The sequence below is a fragment of the Bufo bufo genome, chromosome 8, assembly GCF_905171765.1.
Source record: "Bufo bufo chromosome 8, aBufBuf1.1, whole genome shotgun sequence".
NCBI classification, from domain to species: domain Eukaryota; kingdom Metazoa; phylum Chordata; class Amphibia; order Anura; family Bufonidae; genus Bufo; species Bufo bufo.
The window spans coordinates 128,765,969-128,790,114 of record NC_053396.1 but is presented as its reverse complement, the minus strand read 5'-3'; the positions used below and the strand labels follow the sequence as shown (position 1 = coordinate 128,790,114).

At 47.2% G+C, this 24,146-nt stretch overlaps 1 protein-coding gene across 2 annotated transcripts in view; it reads left to right on the top strand.

Moving 5' to 3' along the window:
- Positions 1-24,146, top strand: part of CHRDL1 (chordin like 1) — a 130,128-nt gene that overhangs the window by 24,139 nt on the left and 81,843 nt on the right. For both annotated transcript variants that reach the window (XM_040405686.1, XM_040405685.1), the window contains one exon: positions 10,366-10,465. In XM_040405686.1, coding sequence (XP_040261620.1) covers positions 10,390-10,465 — 76 coding nt within the window. In that variant the 5' untranslated portion in view covers positions 10,366-10,389. The remainder of the gene's footprint in view (positions 1-10,365; positions 10,466-24,146) is intronic.

Here is a 24,146-nt window from a genome sequence, read left to right as displayed (position 1 = left end):
AATAAATTGAGGGGTGTAGTTTCTATAATGGGGTCATTTATGGGTGGTTTCTATTATGCAAGCTCCTCAAAGTGACTTCAAATCTGAATTGGTCCTTAAAAAATAGATTTTGCTTCTAAAATTCTAAGCCTTCTAACGTCCTAAAAAAATTAAATTACATTTACAAAAGGATGTCAACATAAAGTAGACATATGGTGAATGTTAATTCATAACCATTTTATGAGGTATCACTATCTGTCGTAAAAGCAGTGAGATTCTAATTTAGAAAATAGTGAAGTATTCCAAATTTTTGGTAAATGTGGGATTATTTAATAAATACAGGTAAAACATATCAGTGCAAATTGCCCACTAATGTGAGGTACAATGTGTCACGAGAAAACATTCTCAAAATGGCTTGGATAAGTAAAAGCATTCCCAAGTTTGTCACGGAACCATGAACCAGACGTACAACAAGGGATAAGTGAAAATAAGAAGGCTTTATTGAAAATAAAGCTGTAAAGCAAAAGTCCAAACGGATGGCGAAACCGAAGCAGAGTCTTTGCGAAGCCAGAGGTCAGGAACCAGAAGGGTAGTCAGACGAAGCCAGGATCAGGAACCAGCAGGGTAGTCAGACGAAGCCAGGATCAGGAACCAGCAGGGTAGTCGGACGAAACCAGGATCAGGACCCAGCAGGGTAGTCGCACGAAATCAGGATCAGGAACCAGAAGCAGCAGCAGTCTAGAAGCATGTGAACACAGGAGGACCAAGCAAGGAACTGAAGCCACAGACCTCCTATATATATGAGCTAGGGCATCCAGCTCCTCCCAGTGGGAAGGAGGAGCCGCAGGGTGGGAGGCTACAAGAAACCCAGAAACCAAGATGGCCGCCAGCACATGTCAAACGAAGGAGAACAGCAAGAAGGTAAGACCATGACAGTACCTCCCCCTCAAGGGCCCCTCCTCCGCGGAGTAAAGAACAGTTTCTGAGGGAAGCGTGCGTGGAAGGCTCGGAGCAAGGCAGGAGCATGGACATCTGCGGAGGGAACCCAGGAACGCTCCTCTGGACCATAACCACGCCAATGGACCAAAACTGCACCCGACCGCGGACCAGGCGTGAGTCCAGGATATTGCTCACCTCATACTCCTCACGATTACCCACTTGGACCGGACGAGGCCGAGGAACCGAGGAAGTGAAACGATTACACACCAGTGGCTTCAACAGGGAGACATGAAACACGTTGGAGATCCGCATGCCAGGAGGAAAGCGCAAGGGCATAGGCTACCGGGTTTACCCTGCGAAGCACTCGGAAGGGACCAACAAAGCGAGGCGCCAGCTTGGGAGTGGGCACTCGAAGGTTGAGGTTGCGGGTGGACAACCATACACGGTCTCCGACCTGGTAGGAAGGAGCAGGCGCTCGTCTGCGATCAGCCTGGAGTCTCTGGCGCTGCGCAGAGACCTCAAGGGACTTCTGGATCAGTACCCAAGAAGCACGTAGGACGGAAAGGTGATCCTCCACAGCCGGAATATCCTGGGGAGAGAATACCTCCGGTAACACGGCAGGTTGGAACCCATAATTGGCCATGAAGGGAGACGTCCCAGAGTAAGAGTTTACCGCCGTGTTCCTGGCAACCTCAGCCCAAGGCAGGAGGTCAACCCAATTGTCTTGGTGATCGGAGACATAGCAACGAAGGAATTGCTCCAAGGCCTGATTGGATCGTTCTGCGGCCCCATTGGACTGAGGGTGGTAGGCCGAGGAGAAGGAGAGATGAATCCCCAACTGGGAGCAAAAGGCGCGCCAGAACCTGGACACAAACTGACTCCCCCGATCCGACACAATCTCCTTGGGCAAACCGTGCAACCGGAAGACCTCCCTGGCAAAAATCGTGGCCAACTCTTGTGCAGAGGGTAACTTCTTGAGAGGAACACAGTGGCACATTTTGGAAAACCGATCCACAATCATGAGAATGACCGTATGGCCTCGGGATGCAGGGAGGTCCACAATGAAATCCATCCCCAGGTGTGACCATGGGCGCTCCCCGGTGGCTATGGGTTGCAGAAGGCCCAACGGAAGGTGCCGAGGGGACTTACTCTGGGCACAAACGGAGCATGCCGCTACATATGCGGCGATGTCGGAACGTAGGGAAGGCCACCAGAACAGACGTGAAACAGCCCAGGACAGCTGATTCTTTCCAGGATGCCCCGCGGTCTTGGAGTTATGGTAGGTTCGCAACAACCGAGTGCGCAACTCCTCAGGCACAAAACATCTGCCGTTGGGTCTCCCAGAGGGAGCACCAGATTGAGCCGCCAAAATCTGCTCACCCAGGGGAGAGGTCAGGCTGGTGCGAATGGCGGCCAAGATCTGATTCGGAGGTATGACCGAAGTCGGAATCGACTCCTCCCTGGACAGCTCGGAGTACTGCCGTGATAAGGCATCCGCCCTGATGTTCTTGGAACCGGGTAGGTAGGAGACCACGTAATTAAAACGTGACAAGAACAGAGCCCATCTGGCCTGACGTGGTGTCAATCTCTTGGCCTCAGAAAGGTAGGTCAGATTCTTGTGGTCCGTCAGGATGAGGACCGGAACCACCGAACCCTCGAGCAAGTGCCTCCATTCTTTAAGGGCCTGCACGATGGCCAATAACTCCCTGTCACCAATCTGATAGTTGCACTCCGCGGAAGACAGTTTCCGGGAGTAAAACCCACAAGGAAGCAGAGGACCCTCTGGTGTTCTACGCTGAGACAGAAGGGCGCCTACTCCCGTCTCAGACGCGTCCACATCGAGGACAAAGGGCAACCCAGGGTTGGGATGCGACAGAATCGGAGCCGACACAAAGGCGGACTTTAGAGCCTCAAAAGCTCGGATGGCCTCGAGCGGCCAGACCTGGGAATTACTGCCCTTCCTGGTCAGATCCGTGAGAGGCTTGGCTAGCATGGAAAAGTCCCTGATGAACTTCCGATAATAATTGGCGAAGCCCAAAAAGCGCTGCAGGGAACGAAGACCACTGGGCTGGGGCCACTGTAAGACAGCCGAAACCTTCTCAGGATCCATGGAGAACCCCTCAGCGGAAATGATGTAACCTAAGAAGGTTACCTGGGATCGGTGAAATTCGCATTTCTCAAGCTTACCTGAACAGCTTGTTCTCTCGTAACCGTTGCAACACTCGTCTGACATCCAGAATGTGGGCCTCCATGGATTCAGAATATACCAAGATGTCATCCAAATAGACCACCACACACTGCTGCAACAGGTCACGGAAAACATCGTTGATGAATTCCTGAAAGACTGCGGGCGCATTGCACAACCCAAAGGGCATAACCAAGGATTCATAATGACCGGTCCTGGTGTTAAACGCGGTCTTCCACTCATCGCCCGCCTTGATCCTTACCAGGTTATATGCCGCCCTCAGGTCGAGTTTGGTAAAGACCGTGGCCCCTTTAAGGCGATCGAACAGCTCGGAAATCAAGGGTATCGGGTAAGCGTTCTTGATCGTGATGCGATTGAGACCCCTGTAATCGATGCAAGGCCTCAACTCACCGCCCTTCTTTTTCACAAAGAAAAATCCAGCCCCTGCCGGGGACGAGGATTTGCGAATGTGTCCGCTTGAAAGCGCCTCCCTCACGTACTCCTCCATGGCCTCATTCTCCGCTACCGACAGTGGATAGACTTTGCCACGAGGAGGAACGGCACCAGATTGTACCTCTATGGCACAATCGTATGGGCGGTGCGGAGGTAGGGCAACCGCGCGCACCTTATCGAATACATCCCGGTACTCCTCGTATTCAGGAGGCAACAGAGAGTCCGAGGAAGTACACAGCAACTTGACAGACCCATGGATGCAACTAGCCCCACACTGCGGTGACCACGAGAGGATCTCGGCCGATCTCCAATCGAAAGTCGGATTATGCTTCCGGAGCCAGGGGTACCCCAAGACCACCGAGTAGTGTGGAGACGAAATAACCTGGAGGCAGACAGACTCTCTGTGAATGGCACCAATGGCTATCCCCACTGGAAGGGTCTCATGAGTCACGTGTGGCGGCAGAAGGGGTCTGCCGTCTATCGCCTCAAGAGCCAGTGGGGAACCTCGAGCCTGCAGAGGAATGGAATTGGCGGCAGCGAACACATTATCAATGAACAAACCACCAGCACCAGAGTCCACCAACGCCTGGGTCGTCACCGAGCCCCCGACCCAGGAGAGGACAACAGTGATCAGGGGTTTGTCAACACGGGAAACCGGGGACGAGGAGACTCCACCCAAGATCTGCCCCCGACAGGATCTCAGGTGCGAGCGTTTCCCGGACGGTTCGGACATGCCAACCGAAAATGCCCACCGAGACCACAGTACATGCATCGGCCCTCGCGTCTCCGGAGTACCCTCTCCCCCTCGGACAGGCGAGCAAACCCCAGCTGCATGGGTTCACCCCCAGACAAGTCATCCCCAGGAGGCGTGGGAGGAGAGGGAGGCACGGGTGGGACAGCAAACGTAGGCGCCAATCTGTTAGAAAACCTCCGCAGGCTCTCCTTAAAGGAAGGTCTCTCCCTGAGTCTGGTGTCAATCAAAATCAGGAAAGAAATAAGAGACTCGAGCTCCACTGGTAGGTCCTTAGCTGCAACCTCATCCTTCAAGGCATCCGAGAGACCATGAGAGAAAGCAGCGACCAGAGCCTCATTATTCCAGCCCACCTCTGCTGCCAGGGTACGAAACTCAATGGCGTATTCAGCTACGGATCGTGAACCCTGTCTGATGGACATAAGGAGCTTCGCAGCAGAGGCAGCACGAGCCGGCACATCGAATACCTTCCGAAGAGAAGCAACAAAACTGGAAAACTCGGCAACCACCGGATTGTTGTTCTCCCATAAAGGGCTGGCCCAGGCCAAGGCCTTGTCCGAAAGCAGCGAGATCAAGAAGCCCACCTTTGATCTCTCAGTGGGAAAGGCATGTGGCAGCAACTCGAAATAAATGCCCACCTGGTTAAGGAAACCTCGGCACTGAGTTGGCTCTCCCCCAAAGCGCTGTGGAAGAGGGGCAGAACCGGTCATACCCCGAAACACCGCAGGTGCAACAACAGGTGTCGGGGTAGACTCTGGCGCAACAACCGGTGCGGCAGTAGGAGCGAGCCCAGGAGCGACAACCGACCCATCGGCAACGGGAGCGAAATGAGCCGTGCGTTCAAGCAGGGTTTGCAACGCCACAGCGAACCGACCCAACAGGTGATCCTGCTGATCAAGTCTGGCAACCAGCGTGGGTAGCGAGGATGGCCCTGTACCGTCAGAATTCATGGCTTGGTCCTAATGTCACGGAACCATGAACCAGACGTACAACAAGGGATAAGTGAAAATAAGAAGGCTTTATTGAAAATAAAGCTGTAAAGCAAAAGTCCAAACGGATGGCGAAACCGAAGCAGAGTCTTTGCGAAGCCAGAGGTCAGGAACCAGAAGGGTAGTCAGACGAAGCCAGGATCAGGAACCAGCAGGGTAGTCAGACGAAGCCAGGATCAGGAACCAGCAGGGTAGTCGGACGAAACCAGGATCAGGAACCAGCAGGGTAGTCGGACGAAACCAGGATCAGGAACCAGAAGCAGCAGCTGTCTAGAAGCATGTGAACACAGGAGGACCAAGCAAGGAACTGAAGCCACAGACCTCCTATATATATGAGCTAGGCATCCAGCTCCTCCCAGTGGGAAGGAGGAGCCGCAGGGTGGGAGGCTACAAGAAACCCAGAAACCAAGATGGCCGCCAGCACATGTCAAACGAAGGAGAACAGCAAGAAGGTAAGACCATGACAAAGTTATTATCACATAAAATAACACGTTAGATTTGCTAAATTAGGCTTGATCAGGAAGGGCAGTTAAATAGTCTGGTCTAGAAGTGGTTAAGGACTTGAGTAAATCAGTTCATAATGAATTGGGTTTGTTACAAATTTTGCAAAAACCTGTCCAAATTAACCTGAATCTTTTCAGGTTCACTGATGGATCCAGTAAAATGGAGCACAGCGCCGTTTTACTGCACATGTTGGCGGGAAAAAACATGAGAGAGGAAGAAGAAGGGTGCTCACATGACCCTGGAAAGCAGTGGGGGGAGAGCTTGCCATGATTGGCTCACAGGCTGACAGACAGCCTGGATCAGCTAATCAGTGGGGCAGAAGGCAGGGAGATGCCTGTGTAGAATGAGCAGAAGGTCATTCTATGATGAGCTGTTAATGAGGGTGGAACGTATGCAGTGTCTAACAGAAAATGATCTTAGACAGTATACAGAGATACAATTAAATATCTCTTCTAGTGTGACAGGGACAGTGTAGAAAAAGAATACAAAGAAATGATTATGTAGAATACTAGGGACTTTGATCAGGGAAATCAGTTTGAGAGAGTGAAGGGCTGGGACACAGCACTTAATAATACACCTGCAGCACAACCTAAAGAAAAAAATATTGTACAAGAAAAAATATTATTTTTTCTCTTTTGAACAGAGAGACAGCTGCTTTCCCCCCAAAACCTCAAGTTTCTGCCCAGTATTATTTCCAGGACATCACACCAGTAGCATTCTGCTGCTGAGCAATTTGACTTTTTTTTTTCCATGCATTATATCCATCTGGTGTTATTAAACACATTGCATTATAGCAAAACCATATTATGGCAATATTGCCATTTTATACCAGTTAATCAAACACAAATTGCACCATAGACAGAGATTTGCTGCCTATTCTGCATCATTATATTGTTGGTGTGTGTGTCTGGGGGGAATAATCATATTACAATGTGTGTTTTACAGTAGAGATAGGTCTTTTGAAATTACATTTTTAAATGAAAATATTATAGTAGTCAAATCTTACACCACTCTTTCCTGCATGATTATATTGGTGTTGTGGGGGAGGGGAGAATAACCACATTACAAGTTTAGGAACAAGAAGAGAAGAAAGAGGAGTGCTGTCTGTATTGGTAGATACAAGATTCGAGTATTTCTATTTCTATTATTCTTTATTGGTAGAATGAGGCGTTTCTGGGCCGTACTGGCCTCTTCATGAGATTTCACACCACTGTTTACACTAAAAACGTGGATGGATCGGCACTCAGATAAAAATAAATTCCTTTACTGATTCAGAACATGTTAAAACCACTGATTACGCATTTTGGGCAGGCATGCCCTTCTTCTATGAGGAACATTTTTTCTGCACTGTTCCGGGTTGCCACCCCAGGTCACGTGCACTATACCTGCATGGAGATGAGCTGATCCAAATTTTTCTCTGATCGTTTACACTAACATTGGTGTGAAACCTGGTAAAGGGACTAGTACAGCCCAGAAACGCATCATTCTAACCAAAAAAAGAATAATAAATTTAGAAATACTTCTATCCCTCCATCCACCGATATGGACAGTGCTCCCTTTTCTTCTCGTTCCTGGATATACTGCACTGTGACTGTGATAGCATGAGAGGGAGTCGTGTGGATGCATTCAAATGACTCCCGCACAACTCCCCTCCCCCAGGACCCATTTTTCCTGTAACATGCCAAAATGTGATAGCGTAACTATCTATACGCATTCCGCTCTTCTTTTTTATAAGTTTGCAATGTGTCTTTTACAATAGAGAAAAGTATTTTTTGAAAAGGTCTTTTTTTGTGTTTTTAAATGAAAATAACCCTATAGCCAAATCTTAACACTGGCCTTTCCTGCATCATTATATCGGGCGTTGTGGGGGGAGAATAATCACATTACAAGTTTGCAATGTGTGTTTTACAGCAGAGAAAGGTCTTTTTTTTTAAACTATGTTTATAAATGCAAATAGCACAGTAGTCAAATCTTACACCGGCCTCTCCTGCATCATTATATTGTTGGTGTGGGGAGAGAATAATTGCATTACAAGTTTGCAACATGTGCTTTACAGTAGAGAAGTGCCATTTTTTAAACCATTTTTAAACGCAAATAACACAGTAGTTATAAGACAGGTGCCAATACTGCTTTATTTTCAAAGTAAATTGTCATTATCAGTATTCACTGTGTTTGAAGGAGGGGAAGGACATTTAATTGCACATCCTTGTTTAAGTTACGCTTAAGTCTTTAAGTACGCTTGCAATTTTGATATAACCATTTCATAATTTGTGTGACTGTGTACCAAACCCGGAACTTTTCATTTAGGAAAATCATGAGTTTACATTAGGCCTTATAATAAAATGTTTGTAATACCGAAGGGTTCATAAAGAAAGACCTGGGTCTTGTCCATCCTGAGCCAGAATGTGAGTATTCGCAGCACCAGCTATCCAGCCAGAAGTAGTAGTAGTAGTATTAGTAGGCCACAGTTTTCCCTGGCTTGGGAAATGCTCAACATTATTATTGAGGAGAAAGAAGATGAGATTGTGGATTTGATGTGTTGGTGATCGTAATAATAATGGCACCTGTAGCCATGGTATTGGTGGTGGGGGCGGTAGTAGCGATAATGGCACTCTGGGCAAGTGCATAGCAGGGAATCGGGAGGGGGAGGGCCAAGGAGCCCACCATGATATATCACAGTCTGTTCAGTGGAGAGGAGGGTGATCGGGCAGATCGGGGTGCTGAGGAGGAGGTAACATCCAAGGAGGAGGGCAGCGGCAGCAATAAAAAGCACATGTGATGTACAGCTAGAACCTCCCAAGGAAGTGCCAGGGGCCAGATCTACTTTGTGAACTGGTGATGCTGTTGATACTGTGGGTGCAGCAGGCCCAAAACATTCCAGAACTAATTTAAGCTTGGCTGCCTTTAGCTATCTGCGAAGTGTGCGAGTATTTCCTGTCTGGCAGTTTTTCTCCACGCTACCAAAAGACAGCAGCATCATCCTTTGCAAGATCTCAAAGAGTAAAATAAACAGTGTGCAGTCAAATACAAACATAGGCACCACAGCTTTAACCAACCACAAGAAGATGCATCACCCAATCCAGTGGGAAGACAGAGGTGGCCGTAAACTAGACAACAGTTTCCTCCTTCTTTCAGTCCTATGTGCAGCATGGACACATCCGTGGGCAGTACAGTGTCTTTGTCATCGCAATATTCACTTACTGCTTTTTGCTCGCAGATTTCTTCTCCACTTTGTCTCCAGCCATCAATAATGGAATGTGTGGCCAGGAAGTAAATCTACTCGCCCAGCAATCTCGTGCACAATCTTAATTCCCACCTGGCCAATTTGCTGTCAGTCCATTTAGTAAAGTCTGCTTCCTTTAGGAAGCTGATGGCATGCACTCGGCTTCACTGGAAGATACCTAGCTGGCATTATTTCTCCCAAAAAGCTTTGTTGCAGAGAACGTCGGCTGCTCCTTGCAATTGTCGCTTTGCAGCCAGGTGCATGCCATGGTGGACACCTGGAGCAGGAACAGTGAATTTCTTTTACTGCCTAATGGGCCAATATTTTTTGAGGCAACGGTGAGGCAACACCCCAACAACAAGGCCAGGTCCTTTTGACACCTCCATGTTTGTGTCGGCCTGGCTCCCACACCAGGCACTTACCCATCTCCTCCAGCTTCTACTTCATGAACATGTCCTGTTGCTCAATTCATTATCTATAGAGCTATCTCTGTCAGTCCCATAGACTTTGGATTGCAGTGATCGTCGGGGGTCTTCCACCGATCAAACATTTCTCACCTGAATAACCCAGCCTATCCTTTTAATATCTTGATGCAACTTATGGATGCATTAGAAATACAGTGCATATATGTATGCAAATATAGTCATTGAAAAAGTAAAATGGGAGCCTAAAATCACTATTTCAGCTGAACAAACAGATTCACTATCCTAGCCATTTCATTGTTGATAAATTCTTAGGCCCCATTAACAGGACTGTATTTATGCTCCACATCCGATCCGCATTTTTTTCAGATCATTTGCAGACCCGTGCCTTTCAATGATCAAACTGATAATAAGATGGCTTAAATAAGTGTTTAGAGCTTTGGTCAGGGCAGACGGCTCCCATCAGCTCTCCAAGGACAGCGCCGTACATCATATAGTGGCAGTGCTTCGTATTGCAGCTCAGCCACATTCACTCTTATGGACCTGAGCTGCAACTAGGCCATGTGACCCATGTATGGAGTGCGGGCCTCTTCCAACAGCAGGACCACTGCCGACCTGATATTGATGATGACCTATCATGACGATAGGTTATCAATATTAATTACCAGATAACCCCTTAAATTTCAATTAGAGAGAGTGAGGCATACTAAAAGCAAATACTCCTAAATCTAGTTTGTATGGACAGCTTAACTTACCTCTTGAAAATCATATACCTGGCCCTGGCAATGTAAAGAGAATTTATGTCCGGAATTGTACACTTTTTTATGTTTTTTTTATACATTTTTATGCCAAAGCCAATGTCCTCTTAAGGAATTAAAAATCTTTGCTTTAAAAATGTATTTTTCTATCCCTTTCTGCAGCCTGAACCGTCTGAGCACATAAGGATGGAACAGAAATATGCTTTTTCTTGCCTTTTATTCCTGCTCCTCATGGATGGCTGCAGATTAGAACATATTAAGAGTAAGTAACATTTGTCTTTATAGAGCATGCAGCACTTGGGAGTAGTATTTAGTTTCTTAGATGACAAAGAATACGTTGCAGAAAGCTGCTACACAGTTTAGCCATTTGGATTAATTAGTCATTACAATAACTGTACTCAAAGTTTTGCTGTATTCTATAGGAACCGTTCTTAAATGTCAGTCGGCAGTGTGAGTATACCTTAATGAATTGATTTTCATGCAATTACTAAAGTTTTAGGAATTCTGTATGCATTGGTATTTTTTCTGCTATTGGATGTATTGTAGGAATGCATAAAGTATTTTATTTACCCTTCTAGTGAAGTTACTTGGTCTTTATGGCTGGTCTAGTGTCGGTATTGGTCAGCATGATTCTTCTAATAGAGCTAAATCCTTTTCTGCACATGTCCCTATGATAGTGCCTTCGTAATTTCTTTTAGGGGCCAGAACAAAGTGCTTACTGGTATAGATGATGACTAATCTGCTTGCTCTAAAAGCTTCTGTGGACTTGCTCCTCCTTTCTTCAATTGTTTGACATACCATCTTTGACCTCTGCATCACTCCCTTCATTGACTATGAACTTGACCTCAACCAGTTCCTGATCTTGTCTGCTTACTTGAGATCCTCATCTAGCGTTTTCCTGAACTTGTTGACTCCTTGAGACCTCAGACATTAGTTTGGTCCTTCAATTATCCATATTCTCTAATCCCACTCAAATTACTCTTCCAGTATCTTTAGCTTTTGGCTTTTGACCAGAAGCAGCAGTTTAGAAGGTAGACATCTTATATGTACAGCAGGGGTTTGTTCAGTTCAGTAACCAGCACCCATCTATGGTGTCTTATCTACCAAATTTTACTTCCACCAATCTTTTTCTCTAAATATATGTATACGTAGAAGAGGAAATCTGTGGAACATAGGCTTACAGTCAACAAAAGGTAAGGGAGCCATGTACAACGTTGACAGAAAAATAGAAACGAATCAATTGCTTTTCCAGATTGCAATTGCAATTTTTTTTCCAAAATCAGAAATAAAGAGCATATGTCAGCAGGATCAACCCCATTAAATGCAGGCATAATACCTGGTAGGGTTGATCCTGTCGAGTCAAAGGATACCTCATTTATATTTCTCTGTTCCTGAGAAAAATAACTTTTTATTAATATGTAAACTAGGTCTTCGTTGTGCCAAAGGGTAGAACTAACCCCCCTGGGAGCACCAGAGCTCCTCTGCTCTGCACTTGGAGCCACTCATCCCCTTGATTGACTTCTTGCCTGGCCCTGTAATTTGGCACCTGCAGTGTAGACTACACGATCAGTTCATGCTCAGTGACCTTGACTCTGCTTTACCAGCAGTGCAGATGACTGTTGCGAATGCTCTCATGACGTCATCCTCCACTGGGAAGAGTAGATGCTCGGCATTGTACGGGTGGAGGATGACGTCATCAGCACATGCACAGTAGTCATCTGCATTGCTGGGGAAGCAGAAGCAGATGCACTGTGCATGCACCAATCGTGTAGAGAAACTACAGTGCATGTGCGAGATTACAGGCAAGACAAGGTGTCTGGCTCTGTCAAACAAGGGGAAGAGGGGAGTGGCTCAAAGTGCAGAGTGAAGGAGCTCTGGACTCCAAGAGGCTTGGGACTGCCCCTCAGTGCACAAGAGACCTAATTTATGTATTAATAAAAAGTTATTTTTCTCAGGAGGAAGGAACCTATATGAGATATTGCTTTATTCGGCAAGCTCAATCCAGATATTATGCCCGATTTAATAGGGTTGGTCCTGCTGATACAGTCCTGATCAAAAGTTTAAGACCACTTGAAAAATGGAAAAAAAACATATTTTACATTGTTGGATCTTAACAAGGTTCCAAGTAGAGCTTCAACATGCAACAAGAAGAAATGAGAGTGAGACAAAAATTTTTTTGAGCATTCAATTAATTGAAAATAACGATTAAACTGAAACAGGCTGTTTTTCAGCTGATCCAAATTTTGGGACCACATGTCTTTAAAAGGCCACATCTGTGCAAAGATGTGGATTCATTGTCATTTTCTGTCAGGTAGTCACACGTTGTGATGGCAAAGGCAAAAAAACTCTCCCTTTTTGAACGTGGTCGGGTTGTTGAACTGCATAAGCAGGGTCTCTCACAGCGCGCCATCGCTGCTGAGGTGGGACGCAGTAAGACAGTCATTTGGAATTTTTTAAATGATCCTGAGGGTTATGGAACAAAAAAGTCAAGTGGAAGACCCCAAAAAATTTCATCAGCACTGAGCCGGAGGATCCAATTGGCTGTCCGTCAAGACACTGGACGATCCTCGACCCAAATTAAGGCCCTTACTGGTGCTGACTGCAGCCCCATAACCATCAGACGGCATCTGAGACTGAAGGGCTTCAAAAACAAAAAACGTCTTCAAAGACCTCGTCTCCTTGAACGCCACAGAACTGCTCGTTTGGACTTTGCAAGAGAGCACCAAACATGGGACATTCAAAGGCGGAAGAAAGTTTTATTCTCTGATGAGAAAAAATGTAACTTTGATGGTCCTGATGGTTTCCAACGTTACTGGCATGACAAGCAGATCCCACCTGAGATGTTTTCTACGCGCCACAGTGAAGGGGCGCCATAATGGTCTGGGGTGCTTTTTCCTTCAGTGAAACAATGGAACTTCAGGAAGTGCAGGGCCGTCAAACGGCCGCTGGCTATGTCCAGATGTTGCAGAGAGCATTCCTCATGACTGAGGGCCCTCGTCTGTGTGGTAACGACTGGGTTTTTCAACAGGACAACGCTACAGTACACAATGCCCGCAGGACAAGGGACTTCTTCCAGGAGAATAACATCACACTTTTGGCCCATCCTGCGTGTTCCCCTGATCTAAATCCAATTGAGAACCTTTGGGGATGGATGGTGTGACAAACTGCCATTTGCCACTGGGCATTATAGAAAACTTATGGCTAGCCTCCTGCCCTACGACTATGGCCCCGGGACATATTACCCTTCAGGAACAGTGTAACAGAACTATGCCGCATGTCTGCACTGTTAATAGGACCGAACGCGGTCAGCGGTGTATACTAAAGATTCTGTGGAACTAAAATCGGATGCGCAAATACACGAACACCGCTGACCCTTACCTTCTTCCATACTGAACTTTCAGCTCCAGAGACTAAGTCCCGTTCGAAGATGGGACTTAGTCGTTTTTTTTGCATGAAATTGACCGACCGCACAGCCCAAATCTATGGAACTGTTTTGGGCAGGAAATTGTGCTTGCGGTCGGTCATAAAGGACTTCCACTTAACTTTTGATCCGCTGGAGGGATTTGTGTGATTTTTGGAAGTGTTTCTGTTTGATGTATGCTGAGTTTAAATATGTAATTTTTATGGAGATGGAATGTATGGTTTTAAAGTTACAGTGTATGTTTAAAAACTGTATTTTTACTGTCTGTGATAGTTATGTTAATCCATAATTATATCCCAGACAGAAGGGAGGATTTTGTGTATTTGGGTGGTAATTCCTGCCCTGTTGTTCCCACATATGTATTGGTGATTTCCCTTTGTCCTGAGAGATAATTGAATTGCTCTTTGCGTGTCTCCAGGGCAGAGAGGAGGAAACCATGATGCATTGTGGGGACCTGCATAAATACGGGCGGGTAGCCCTCAATAAAGAGTTCAGTTCATGTTTTTTTAACCCTTCAAAATGAAGCCTTGTCTCGTTATTGGAGGGAATTGCTGCATCACGCTGGGGATTGCTATGCTCTGCATATTCCCTGGAGGAGAGATCTTTTCCACACGATCCTGAATGCTGGAGGTTCATTCAGGGTGGAAGGAAGACGGCGCGGCTCCAGTTAAGCTACGGCAGTTGTGGAGTCTGCGGTGGTCGTGGTGTCCAGTGCGGTGCTTGTGGTCCTCGGCGCAAGCTAGGAAGCGTCCATTAACGGAAGCGGATCCGTTACAGTGGTGGCAGCAGTAGGATGGCTTCCCTAGTGCGAGGAGCAGCATCCTGGGAACACCAAGCAAAACTGGAATATTGGTATAGTCACGTACGGTTTGACGCTATACTGAAGAGGCGGTTGGCTATCTACGGGCCTCTCCTAACAGAGGAACTTGTACCGGAAGTGAGGAGAGAACTGGGGGAGTATCTGCAGCAGAAAGCAGAATATCGGGCAGAGATAGCGAAGTATTCTGTCCCTGCGCCCCAGCAAAAGCGTGAGTTACAAGGGGCCGAAGGTGTCGTCCTTCCCCCCCAGCGGCAGTGTGTACCCCAGGGGGCCGAAGGTGTCGTCCTTCCCCCCCAGCAGCAGTGTGTACTCCAGGGGGACGAAGGTGTCGTCCTTCCCCCCAGCGGCAGTGTGTACCCCAGGGGGCCGAAGATGTCGTCCTTCCCCCCCAGCGGCAGTGTGTACCCCAGGGGGGCGAAGGTGTCGTCCTTCCCCCCCAGCGGCAGTGTGTACCCCAGGGGGGCGAAGGTGTCGTCCTTCCCCCCCAGAGGCAGTGTGTACCCCAGGGGGCCGAAGGTGTCGTCGTTCCCCCCCAGCGGCCGTGTGAACCCCAGGGGGCCGAAGGTGTTGTCCTTCCCCCCCAGCGGCAGTGTGTACCCCAGGGGGCCGAAGGTGTCGTCCTTCCCCCCCAGCGGCAGTGTGTACCCCAGGGGGCCGAAGGTGTCGTCCTTCCCCCCCAGCGGCAGTGTGAACCCCAGGGAGCTGAAGGTGTCGTCATCCTCCCCAGCGGCAGTGTGTGTTACAGGGAGCTGAAGATGCCCTCCTTCCTCCCCAGCGGCAGTGTGTACCCCAGGGAGCTGAAGGTGTCGTCCTTCCTCCCCAGCGGCAGCCTGTGTTTCAGGGAGAGGAGCGCAGCACCCTCTCTCCCCAGCTGCAGCTTACCCTAACAAGGGGAGACACCAATCGCCCAGACGGCGCAGATGGGACCGTGGTCTCTGCGCCTGACCTACCGGGATGCTGGACAGCCTGTCCAGATCACCCACTACCCTCACCAGGACAACAGGAGGAGGGGGTAAGTACAAATTCCCCTCCCCAGTTAACTCCTAACGTGGCCTCAGGGTTAACAGAGGCGATGTTAACCCCTACTGACTCCCATGTTCCTCTGGCTACTGAGCCGGACTATGGTCTCAGCACCCCAGCAGAAGAGCTGGCAGCTGGGCAGAGTGCAGTCGGCCTCTGCCCTTCCTCAAGTCCCCACAGCATGTTGCCCCATCACCACAGCAAAATACCCAGGTGCAGTAACTGTTTCTTGTGGGTGGGTCACCCTTGTACCTGTTTGTTGTGGGTGGGCTACTCGGACATTTGGTTACTGTGGGTTGGTGGTTCGACTAACGGGGGCACTGACCGACAGAAGGTCAGGTGCCTGGTTAGTCTTCCCCCCAAAGGGGAGATGTGTGACAAACTGCCATTTGCCACTGGGCATTATAGAAAACTTATGGCTAGCCTCCTGCCCTACGACTATGGCCCCGGGACATATTACCCTTCAGGAACAGTGTAACAGAACTATGCCGCATGTCTGCACTGTTAATAGGACCGAACGCGGTCAGCGGTGTATACTAAAGATTCTGTGGAACTAAAATCGGATGCGCAAATACACGAACACCGCTGACCCTTACCTTCTTCCATACTGAACTTTCAGCTCCAGAGACTAAGTCCCGTTCGAAGATGGGACTTAGTCGTTTTTCTGCATGAAATTGACCGACCGCACAGCCCAAATCTATGGAACTATTTTGGGCAGGAAATTGTGCTTGCGGTCGGTCATAAAGGACTTCCACTTAACTTTTGATCCGCTGGAGGGATTTGTGTGATTTTTGGAAGTGTTTCTGTTTGATGTATGCTGAGTTTAAATATGTAATTTTTATGGAGATGGAATGTATGGTTTTAAAGTTACAGTGTATGTTTAAAAACTGTATTTTTACTGTCTGTGATAGTTATGTTAATCCATAATTATATCCCAGACAGAAGGGAGGATTTTGTGTATTTGGGTGGTAATTCCTGCCCTGTTGTTCCCACATGTGTATTGGTGATTTCCCTTTGTCCTGAGAGATAACTGAATTGCTCTTTGGGTGTCTCCAGGGCAGAGAGGAGGAAACCATGATGCATTGTGGGGACCTGCATAAATACGGGCGGGTAGCCCTCAATAAAGAGTTCAGTTCATGTTTTTCTAACCCTTCAAAACGAAGCCTTGTCTCGTTATTGGAGGGAATTGCTGCATCACGCTGGGGATTGCTATGCTCTGCATATTCCCTGGAGGAGAGATCTTTCCCACACGATCCTGAATGCTGGAGGTTCATTCAGGGTGGAAGGAAGACGGCGCGGCTCCAGTTAAGCTACGGCGGTTGTGGAGTCTGCGGTGGTCGTGGTGTCCAGTGCGGTGCTTGTGGTCCTTGGCGCAAGCTAGGAAGCGTCCATTAACGGAAGCGGATCCGTTACAGATGGCAAGGGAAGTTTACAAAAATGGACAACAGTTCCAGACAGTAGATGGCCTTCGTGCGGCCGTCTTCACCACTTGGAGAAATGTTCCCACTCACCTCATGGAAACGCTTGCATCAAGCATGCCAAAACAAATTTTTGAAGTGATAAACAATAACGGCGGAGCTACTCATTACTGAGTTCATGTTTGGAAGTTGGATTTCTGTTTTGGGGGATTTTCATTTTTTATTTGGAGGTGTGGTCCTAAACTTTAAAAAACAGCCTGTTTCAGTTTATTCGTTGTTTTCATTAAATTGAATGCTCAAAAAATGTTTTGTCTCACTCCCATTTCTTCTTGTTGCATGTTGAAGCTCTACTTGGAACCTTGTTAAGATCCAGCCATGCTAAATATGATATTTTGCCATTTTTCAAGTGGTCTTAAACTTTTGATCAGGACTGTACATGCTCCTTATAGGGGTTATCCAATGATTAAGATAATAAAATGATAATCAGACATTATATAGTACATGCCAATCTCTTTTTTCACAAAGCTAGAACCAGCCCTGTACCGCACATGGATCCAGAGCTCCCTTCATTCATTGCTTTAATTGCTGGGCTCAGTTCTCTTTATGTGCATCTTTTCACAGGGGACATATTCATTCTGCTGCAGCTCTCTCCCTATCACAGGTCAGAGGTGTGTCCTTTCTGTTGCATCACTGTCCCTATCACAGTTCAGAGGGTGTGTCCTCAAGCTTGCCCTTTCTGCTGCAGCTCTCTCCCTAGAACTGTCACAGCTTCTAACAATAGAAACAGCTGACGGCAGTTGAAGAATGAAACTGAATATGTGTGTCCATCTTAGTGAAGTAGACAGAGAAATAAGGAAGGTAACAAACAGCAGGTGGCGCCATACAGATATATTTTATTGAATTACTCAATGACCATACAAAATTATTAATTACATGCAATTACATAAGTATGCAGATCCAGGTGCTGGTTTGAAAATTTAATACGGTAATATTTTTTGTGAGACAACCGCTTTAATCTTATCACAAATTTTAAAATTATTATATTACTTCATTTTACATAAGGCAAGCTCACTAGTATCTTAACCCTTTCATGACCGGGCCCAAAAAGGCCTGAATGTCCAAGCAACTTTTTGTCATTTTGTGCACATGGTGGTTTAGTGACCGTAGCTTTTTTTATTTATTTGACTACGAAAATAATTTTAGCTATTTTTCTTACTTGACATTAGGACTTTTTATTAGAATCTTTTTTTGATTTTTTTTTTAACTTAATTTATTTTTTACTTATATTTAACTTTTTTTTTTTTGGCACATAATATGTCCCCCAGGAGGTCATTAAAAGACCTTTAACTTTTTTTCCCCTGTTTCCACTGCATCCACAGGAGCCCCAGTTACAGGGGAAAACAGCCCCTGTGGGGGCATGACACACAGGCAGAGCTGATCAGGGTCTCTTTAGACCCTGCAGCTCTGCTCCTGCTCCAGACACCCCCCGAAGGTCACGTGACCGCCAGGACTAACAGGGGAACCCACACTGCTGCTTTCTGCTCCCTCCATGATGTGCTCAGGTACCGCTCTCCTGCCGGCACAGGGGAAGACAGAAGCGGTAATAAACCGCTCCTGTCTTCTCCTCAAGGTGCTTACTTTGTCTGTCAGCCGGGACCCAACCTGCTCCTGCTAGATTGCAGGATCAGGAGCTTTAATCCCAGCGCTGATCAGCACTGGGATTAAAGTGCTGCCAGCACATGTATATACGTGCTAGCTGCACGAGGCATGTGCAGATACCACGTATATAGCTGTATGGCAGTCGGGAAGGGGTTAAAATTGATTTGAATTAAAAGGTAGCCATTTTTCAGAACCTTTATACGGTATATTAGTTAGAAAGAGTATCTCTCTGTATAAAGGACCTAGAATATGTCCATTACGAGTGGGCAGTTGATTTCAATGGGAATTTTGTAATGCTTAACATTTCAGAACTGCTCAAAGTGAACAACTCTTTAACTGACCTATCATGATGTAGTTCATAGCAGTCCTAAATAAGTTCCAAATGTAAAGGGAACATGCCACGTTGAACATAGTGTCTGAATTGAAGGCAGCATGTTATAAAGCAAGAGGATCTAAGTAGGCTGATAAGTATTAAGGCCGATTAATTGGCCTGCATTTGTGGGAGGGGCGCCCTGCCCTATATCTAGGACGCACCTTTCTCCAGAGGGGGACGGGCGGCAGCAGTGTTCCTGTTACAGCCGGCGGCGTCAGCATCTCCTAGGCGGCAGAGCGTCACTTCCGGTCGGCGCTTTCTCCTGCAGTCCGGCGTCCTGTTCCTCCTCGTGCGGCTGCCTCAGCGCAGTGTCGGCTCCTTAGTCCGGTCGGTGGGGTTGGTCCCTCTAAGGTATGAGAGAGACATCCCCACACCGGAACAGCAGTCTGGCAGCACGCCCCGCTCCCACGTGACTTGCACGCAGGTAGCAGGAGTCAGCGGGACTCCGTTCGTATATTTGCTGGGGCTACTCGCATTAGGCTCTATCTTTCTGCATTGGGGGAGGCTTGTAAGGGAGTAAGGACGGGGGGAGGGGGGGAATGTCAATGAGAAGGCTAGTCTTTGAGGGCGGAGTTTCAATCTGCCTGATTAATCACAGCCTAGCTGTTTTTAACTTTTCTGTCAAGATGAATTTTGTATATTCACCATGACTGCTATATGGGGGGCAAAGTCTGGCACGGGCCGCCGTGCTGTCAGTTAGGTAGGGGGTTAATGCCATACAGCGTGATGGTGATGAGTTGTTGGGGGTAGTACCCCCAGTAACAAGCGCCCCTAGACGTAGGCCAGCAGGGGCACGCCAGACCCTTCACATTGTATGGCATTTTATTCCATTGTTCTGTTTCAGATGGGCAGGTTTCTCATTTGCCTGTCTTCATACACTTGTCGCAATTTGCTTGCTACATAGATAGCTGTGTTTTATTTTTTGGCATATGCACGTCAGCCGTTCAGCCAACTCCGTGAGAACCCCGGCAATCTGACAATCGTGTCTCGTCACCCAGCTTCGGGCCACCTGGACGCAGGCGCAAGCATTGTTAAAAAATAAAAATAAAATACTTATTCAGCTTAATTCATGCGGATAGGTCTATTTCCACGGTTGGTTCCTTGTGTTCTTCTCATATCAGCATCGTGTCCTGTTTCCGGTAAGGTCCTCCTTCTTTGTCTCCAATTTATTTTCCACTGTCACACGTCTCCTCTTTCTCCGTACCTCAGCTGTCAGGTGGTCACCAGGGTCGGTTACCTTTGCATGACGGTTTCTGCAGTGGCGGTGGTGGTGTCTAGGCACGGGTGGTAGTCAAATTGTTGCTAAACAGTGGTAGTGACGGTCTGTCTTTTTGCTTGCTTTACAGTCACAGAGAGCATGTCAGCTAGGTTGCCGGGAGACAAGTTGGTTAGGGTCCGCGCATCCATTCACAGTTTCGTCACTGGTAGGGTCACCACCAAGGTGGAACTGCAGTCGTTGTTAGGCATGTAAATTTTGCGATGCGCGTCATTCCTCAGGGTAGGTTTTCGTAGCCAGATTGTTACCACTCCCACTGTCATAGCTATCATCCAGCCATGTCTCAGTTATTCCCACTGCCATAGCTATCATCCAGCCATGTCTCAGTTATTCCCACAGTCATAGTTATCACCCAGCCATGTCTCAGTTATCCCCACTGTCATAGCTATCATCCAGCCGTGTCTCAGTTATTCCCACTGTCATAGCTATCATCCAGCCATGTCTCAGTTATTCCCACTGTCATAGCTATCATCCAGCCATGTCTCAGTTATTCCCACTGTCATAGCTATCATCCAGCCATGTCTCAGTTATTCCCACTGTCATAGCTATCATCCAGCCATGTCTCAGTTATTCCCACTGTCATAGCTATCATCCAGCCATGTCTCAGTTATTCCCACTGTCATAGCTATCATCCAGCCATGTCTCAGTTATTCCCACTGTCATAGCTATCATCCAGCCGTGTCTCAGTTATTCCCACTGTCATAGCTATCATCCAGCCGTGTCTCAGTTATTCCCACTGTCATAGCTATCATCCAGCCGTGTCTCAGTTATTCCCACTGTCATAGCTATCATCCAGCCGTGTCTCAGTTATTCCCACTGTCATAGCTATCATCCAGCCATGTCTCAGTTATTCCCACTGTCATAGCTATCATCCAGCCATGTCTCAGTTATTCCCACTGTCATAGCTATCATCCAGCCATGTCTCAGTTATTCCCACTGTCATAGCTATCATCCAGCCATGTCTCAGTTATTCCCACTGTCATAGCTATCATCCAGCCATGTCTCAGTTATTACCACTATGTCATAGCCATCATCCAGCCGTGTCTCAGTTATTCCCACTGTCATAGCTATCCTCCAGCCATGTCTCAGTTATTCCCACTGTCATAGCCATCATCCAGCCATGTCTCAGTTATTCTCACTGTCATAGCTATCATCCAGCCATGTCTCAGTTATTCCCACTGTCATAGCTATCATCCAGCCATGTCTCAGTTATTCTCACTGTCATAGCTATTATCCAGCCATGTCTCAGTTATTCTCACTGTCATAGCTATCATCCAGCCATGTCTCAGTTATTCCCACTGTCATAGCTATCATCCAGCCATGTCTCAGTCATTCCCTGTCAGGATAGTCCAGTGTTCCTGGACAGTCAAGCGCAAGCGGATTTGAGCATGTGGGACCACTTCTTGAGTCATGGGAATGGCGTGTCCATGTTTGTCCCGGCGGTCTCCCACAACTCCCCCGTCATATTCTCCAACAGCGGGGTCAGCACTGGTTTCGCTGCTATTTTTGGCCCCCATTGGCTGAATGGGGCGTGGCCGGAGGAGTTTTGTGAGGCCACGGGAATTTCCAGTCAACGGAGGCTAGGGACCTGTATCCCGTGGTGGCAGCAGCGCATGTTTGGGGTAACCATTGGACAGGCCGTACTGTGGTCTAAATGACCAAGACCTCCCAGTCAGGTCCCCCTACCCAGGTCAAATTCTTCCCCCACGTCTCACAAATGGGGTCCGGTCCACGTCCTGCAGGGATTGTCAGGGGCACTGGCCGGTCGCGGCACTAACACCCCACTGTTACCCTTCGGGACAGCAGCGTTGTCCACCTCCCAGTTCATAGCGCATGCGCGTATACTGGCGGTCAATCTAGGTTTTGACCCCCTCACGGTGTCAGGGCATTCGTTCAGGATTGGGGCAGCCTCGGCCGCTTCAGGAATCAGGTGCCAGCACACATTATCCGTAAGTTGGGCCGGTGGCGCTCGTCTTGTTACAGCCGTTATGTTCCGAACCCCGTTAGCGAGATTTCTTGTGCCTTTCAGAATTTGGCGTTGTAATACGTCAATGAACACGCTTTGTATTTTCATGCTGGGTTTTTGGCCTCTTTCAGGTGTACTCTCGACAGAAGCGGTTATGGCACAACTCAAGCCGCTAGTTCTGTTGGGGCATACATTAGGGGGTAGGTTCTTTCACACATAGCCCCGACCACAAGTATTAAGGCCGATTAATTGGCCTGCATTTGTGGGAGGGGCGCCCTGCCCTATATCTAGGACGCACCTTTCTCCAGAGGGGACGGACGGCAGCAGTGTTCCCCTCCCAGCCCGCCCTTTTCCTTTCACTCTCCTACAGGGTATGCCCTCTTTCAGGTGTACTCTCGACAGAAGCGGTTATGGCACAACTCAAGCCGCTAGTTCTGTTGGGGCATACATTAGGGGGTAGGTTCTTTCACACATAGCCCCGACCACAAATAGTTTTGTAGGAAAATATTCAGCATAACTTATAATTCATGAATTTATATGAATGTTCATTTTGGGCTTTGAAGTCAAGGAGGTGGTCCTATCAGTGACTGACAGCTATCTATGTATGCAGTCATAAAGGGAAGGCTGTCAATCACTGATAGGACCTCCTCCTTGACATCAAAGCCTAGAATGAGCAGGGATACCGCTGTCAATCAATGAAAAGACCACCCACATTACACCTAAGCATAAAAAGATCAGAAAGTTAAATTAATAAAGTACAAATTATACAGAATCTTTTCCGAATAAAAGTATATGTGTCACTATATCTATATCAATCTGCTCAGCTCCTCCTGTTCTATAACATCCTGCCTGTGGATTAGTCTGTGCAATTTATATAAAAGTATTCACTTTGTGATAGCAACAATTAGAGATGAGTGAAGTCTTTAAAATTTTGATTAGGCAGCTTTGCCGAAGTTTGACAAGAAATTTGATTCGTTACTAATTCATTTGTCACGAATTGCTATCAATCAGGTATACCTAGGCCACTCTGCCTTAGGGTACGTCCACACTGAGTGGCCGTGCTGTGGGCGGGTTGCATCCATGCTGCAGTGAAGAACCGTGTGGCCAATTAGCCTGCAGCTGCCTTTCGGTCTTCATTATTAATGGCCGTGCTGCATCTTTAATACACCTTTAAACATGGGGTGTATCCACTTCTCCAACCCCAGCGCTCTCCTGCCCTACAGGTGGAAGCCCTTCTTCTGCCATCTGCTTTTCCTCCTTTTCCACATCATCTAAAATCAATGAGAATATGTCATCAGGGACATCCAGCTCCTCCTCTCTCTGCATCTTGCTGACTTTTCTAGGACATGGAGATTTTGAAGGATGATTTGGAAGAAGTAAAGCCAGCAAAATATGAGGATGGTCATCATTAAGACCTGGCCCCCCCTAAGGGATGCAGACTGGATGGTATTGGTTGGCACACTGGCACTGGAATAATAAAGGCTTTCATTTTATTGGTATTGAATTACATATTTTAGTTTACGTCTGATGTAGAAATAAGTAAATATAGGAATAAATAAATAAAACTGACGCAGAATAATAAAAAATGAATTTAGGTACTGCATGGTAGTACTTGATCTATGTTTTACATAAAACATTTCCATTAGTACATAGCTAATTTTAGGTACAGGAATATAAAGCCTATTTGGATTGCACAAATGGTAATGCTGGATCATGAAGCACCTGCCTAATTTAATGAAGGAAGAGGGTTTCATTTACAGCTTCAAGTACCGAAACATGGCACTTGTAAAGGTCAGCATCATTAACAGTAGGATTACAAGAGTCTTTAGGAGGTTTATACTTCCTTCTTATCCTAGTAAACTTGTCCATAAATCACCTCATATGTGATTTTCCTTCCTAGGAATTGAATAAGCTTATTCATAGAGATAAATGGAAGCTGTGTAGATATATGCATCTGTATATGTGAAATAATAAAGATTCTACACTGCCT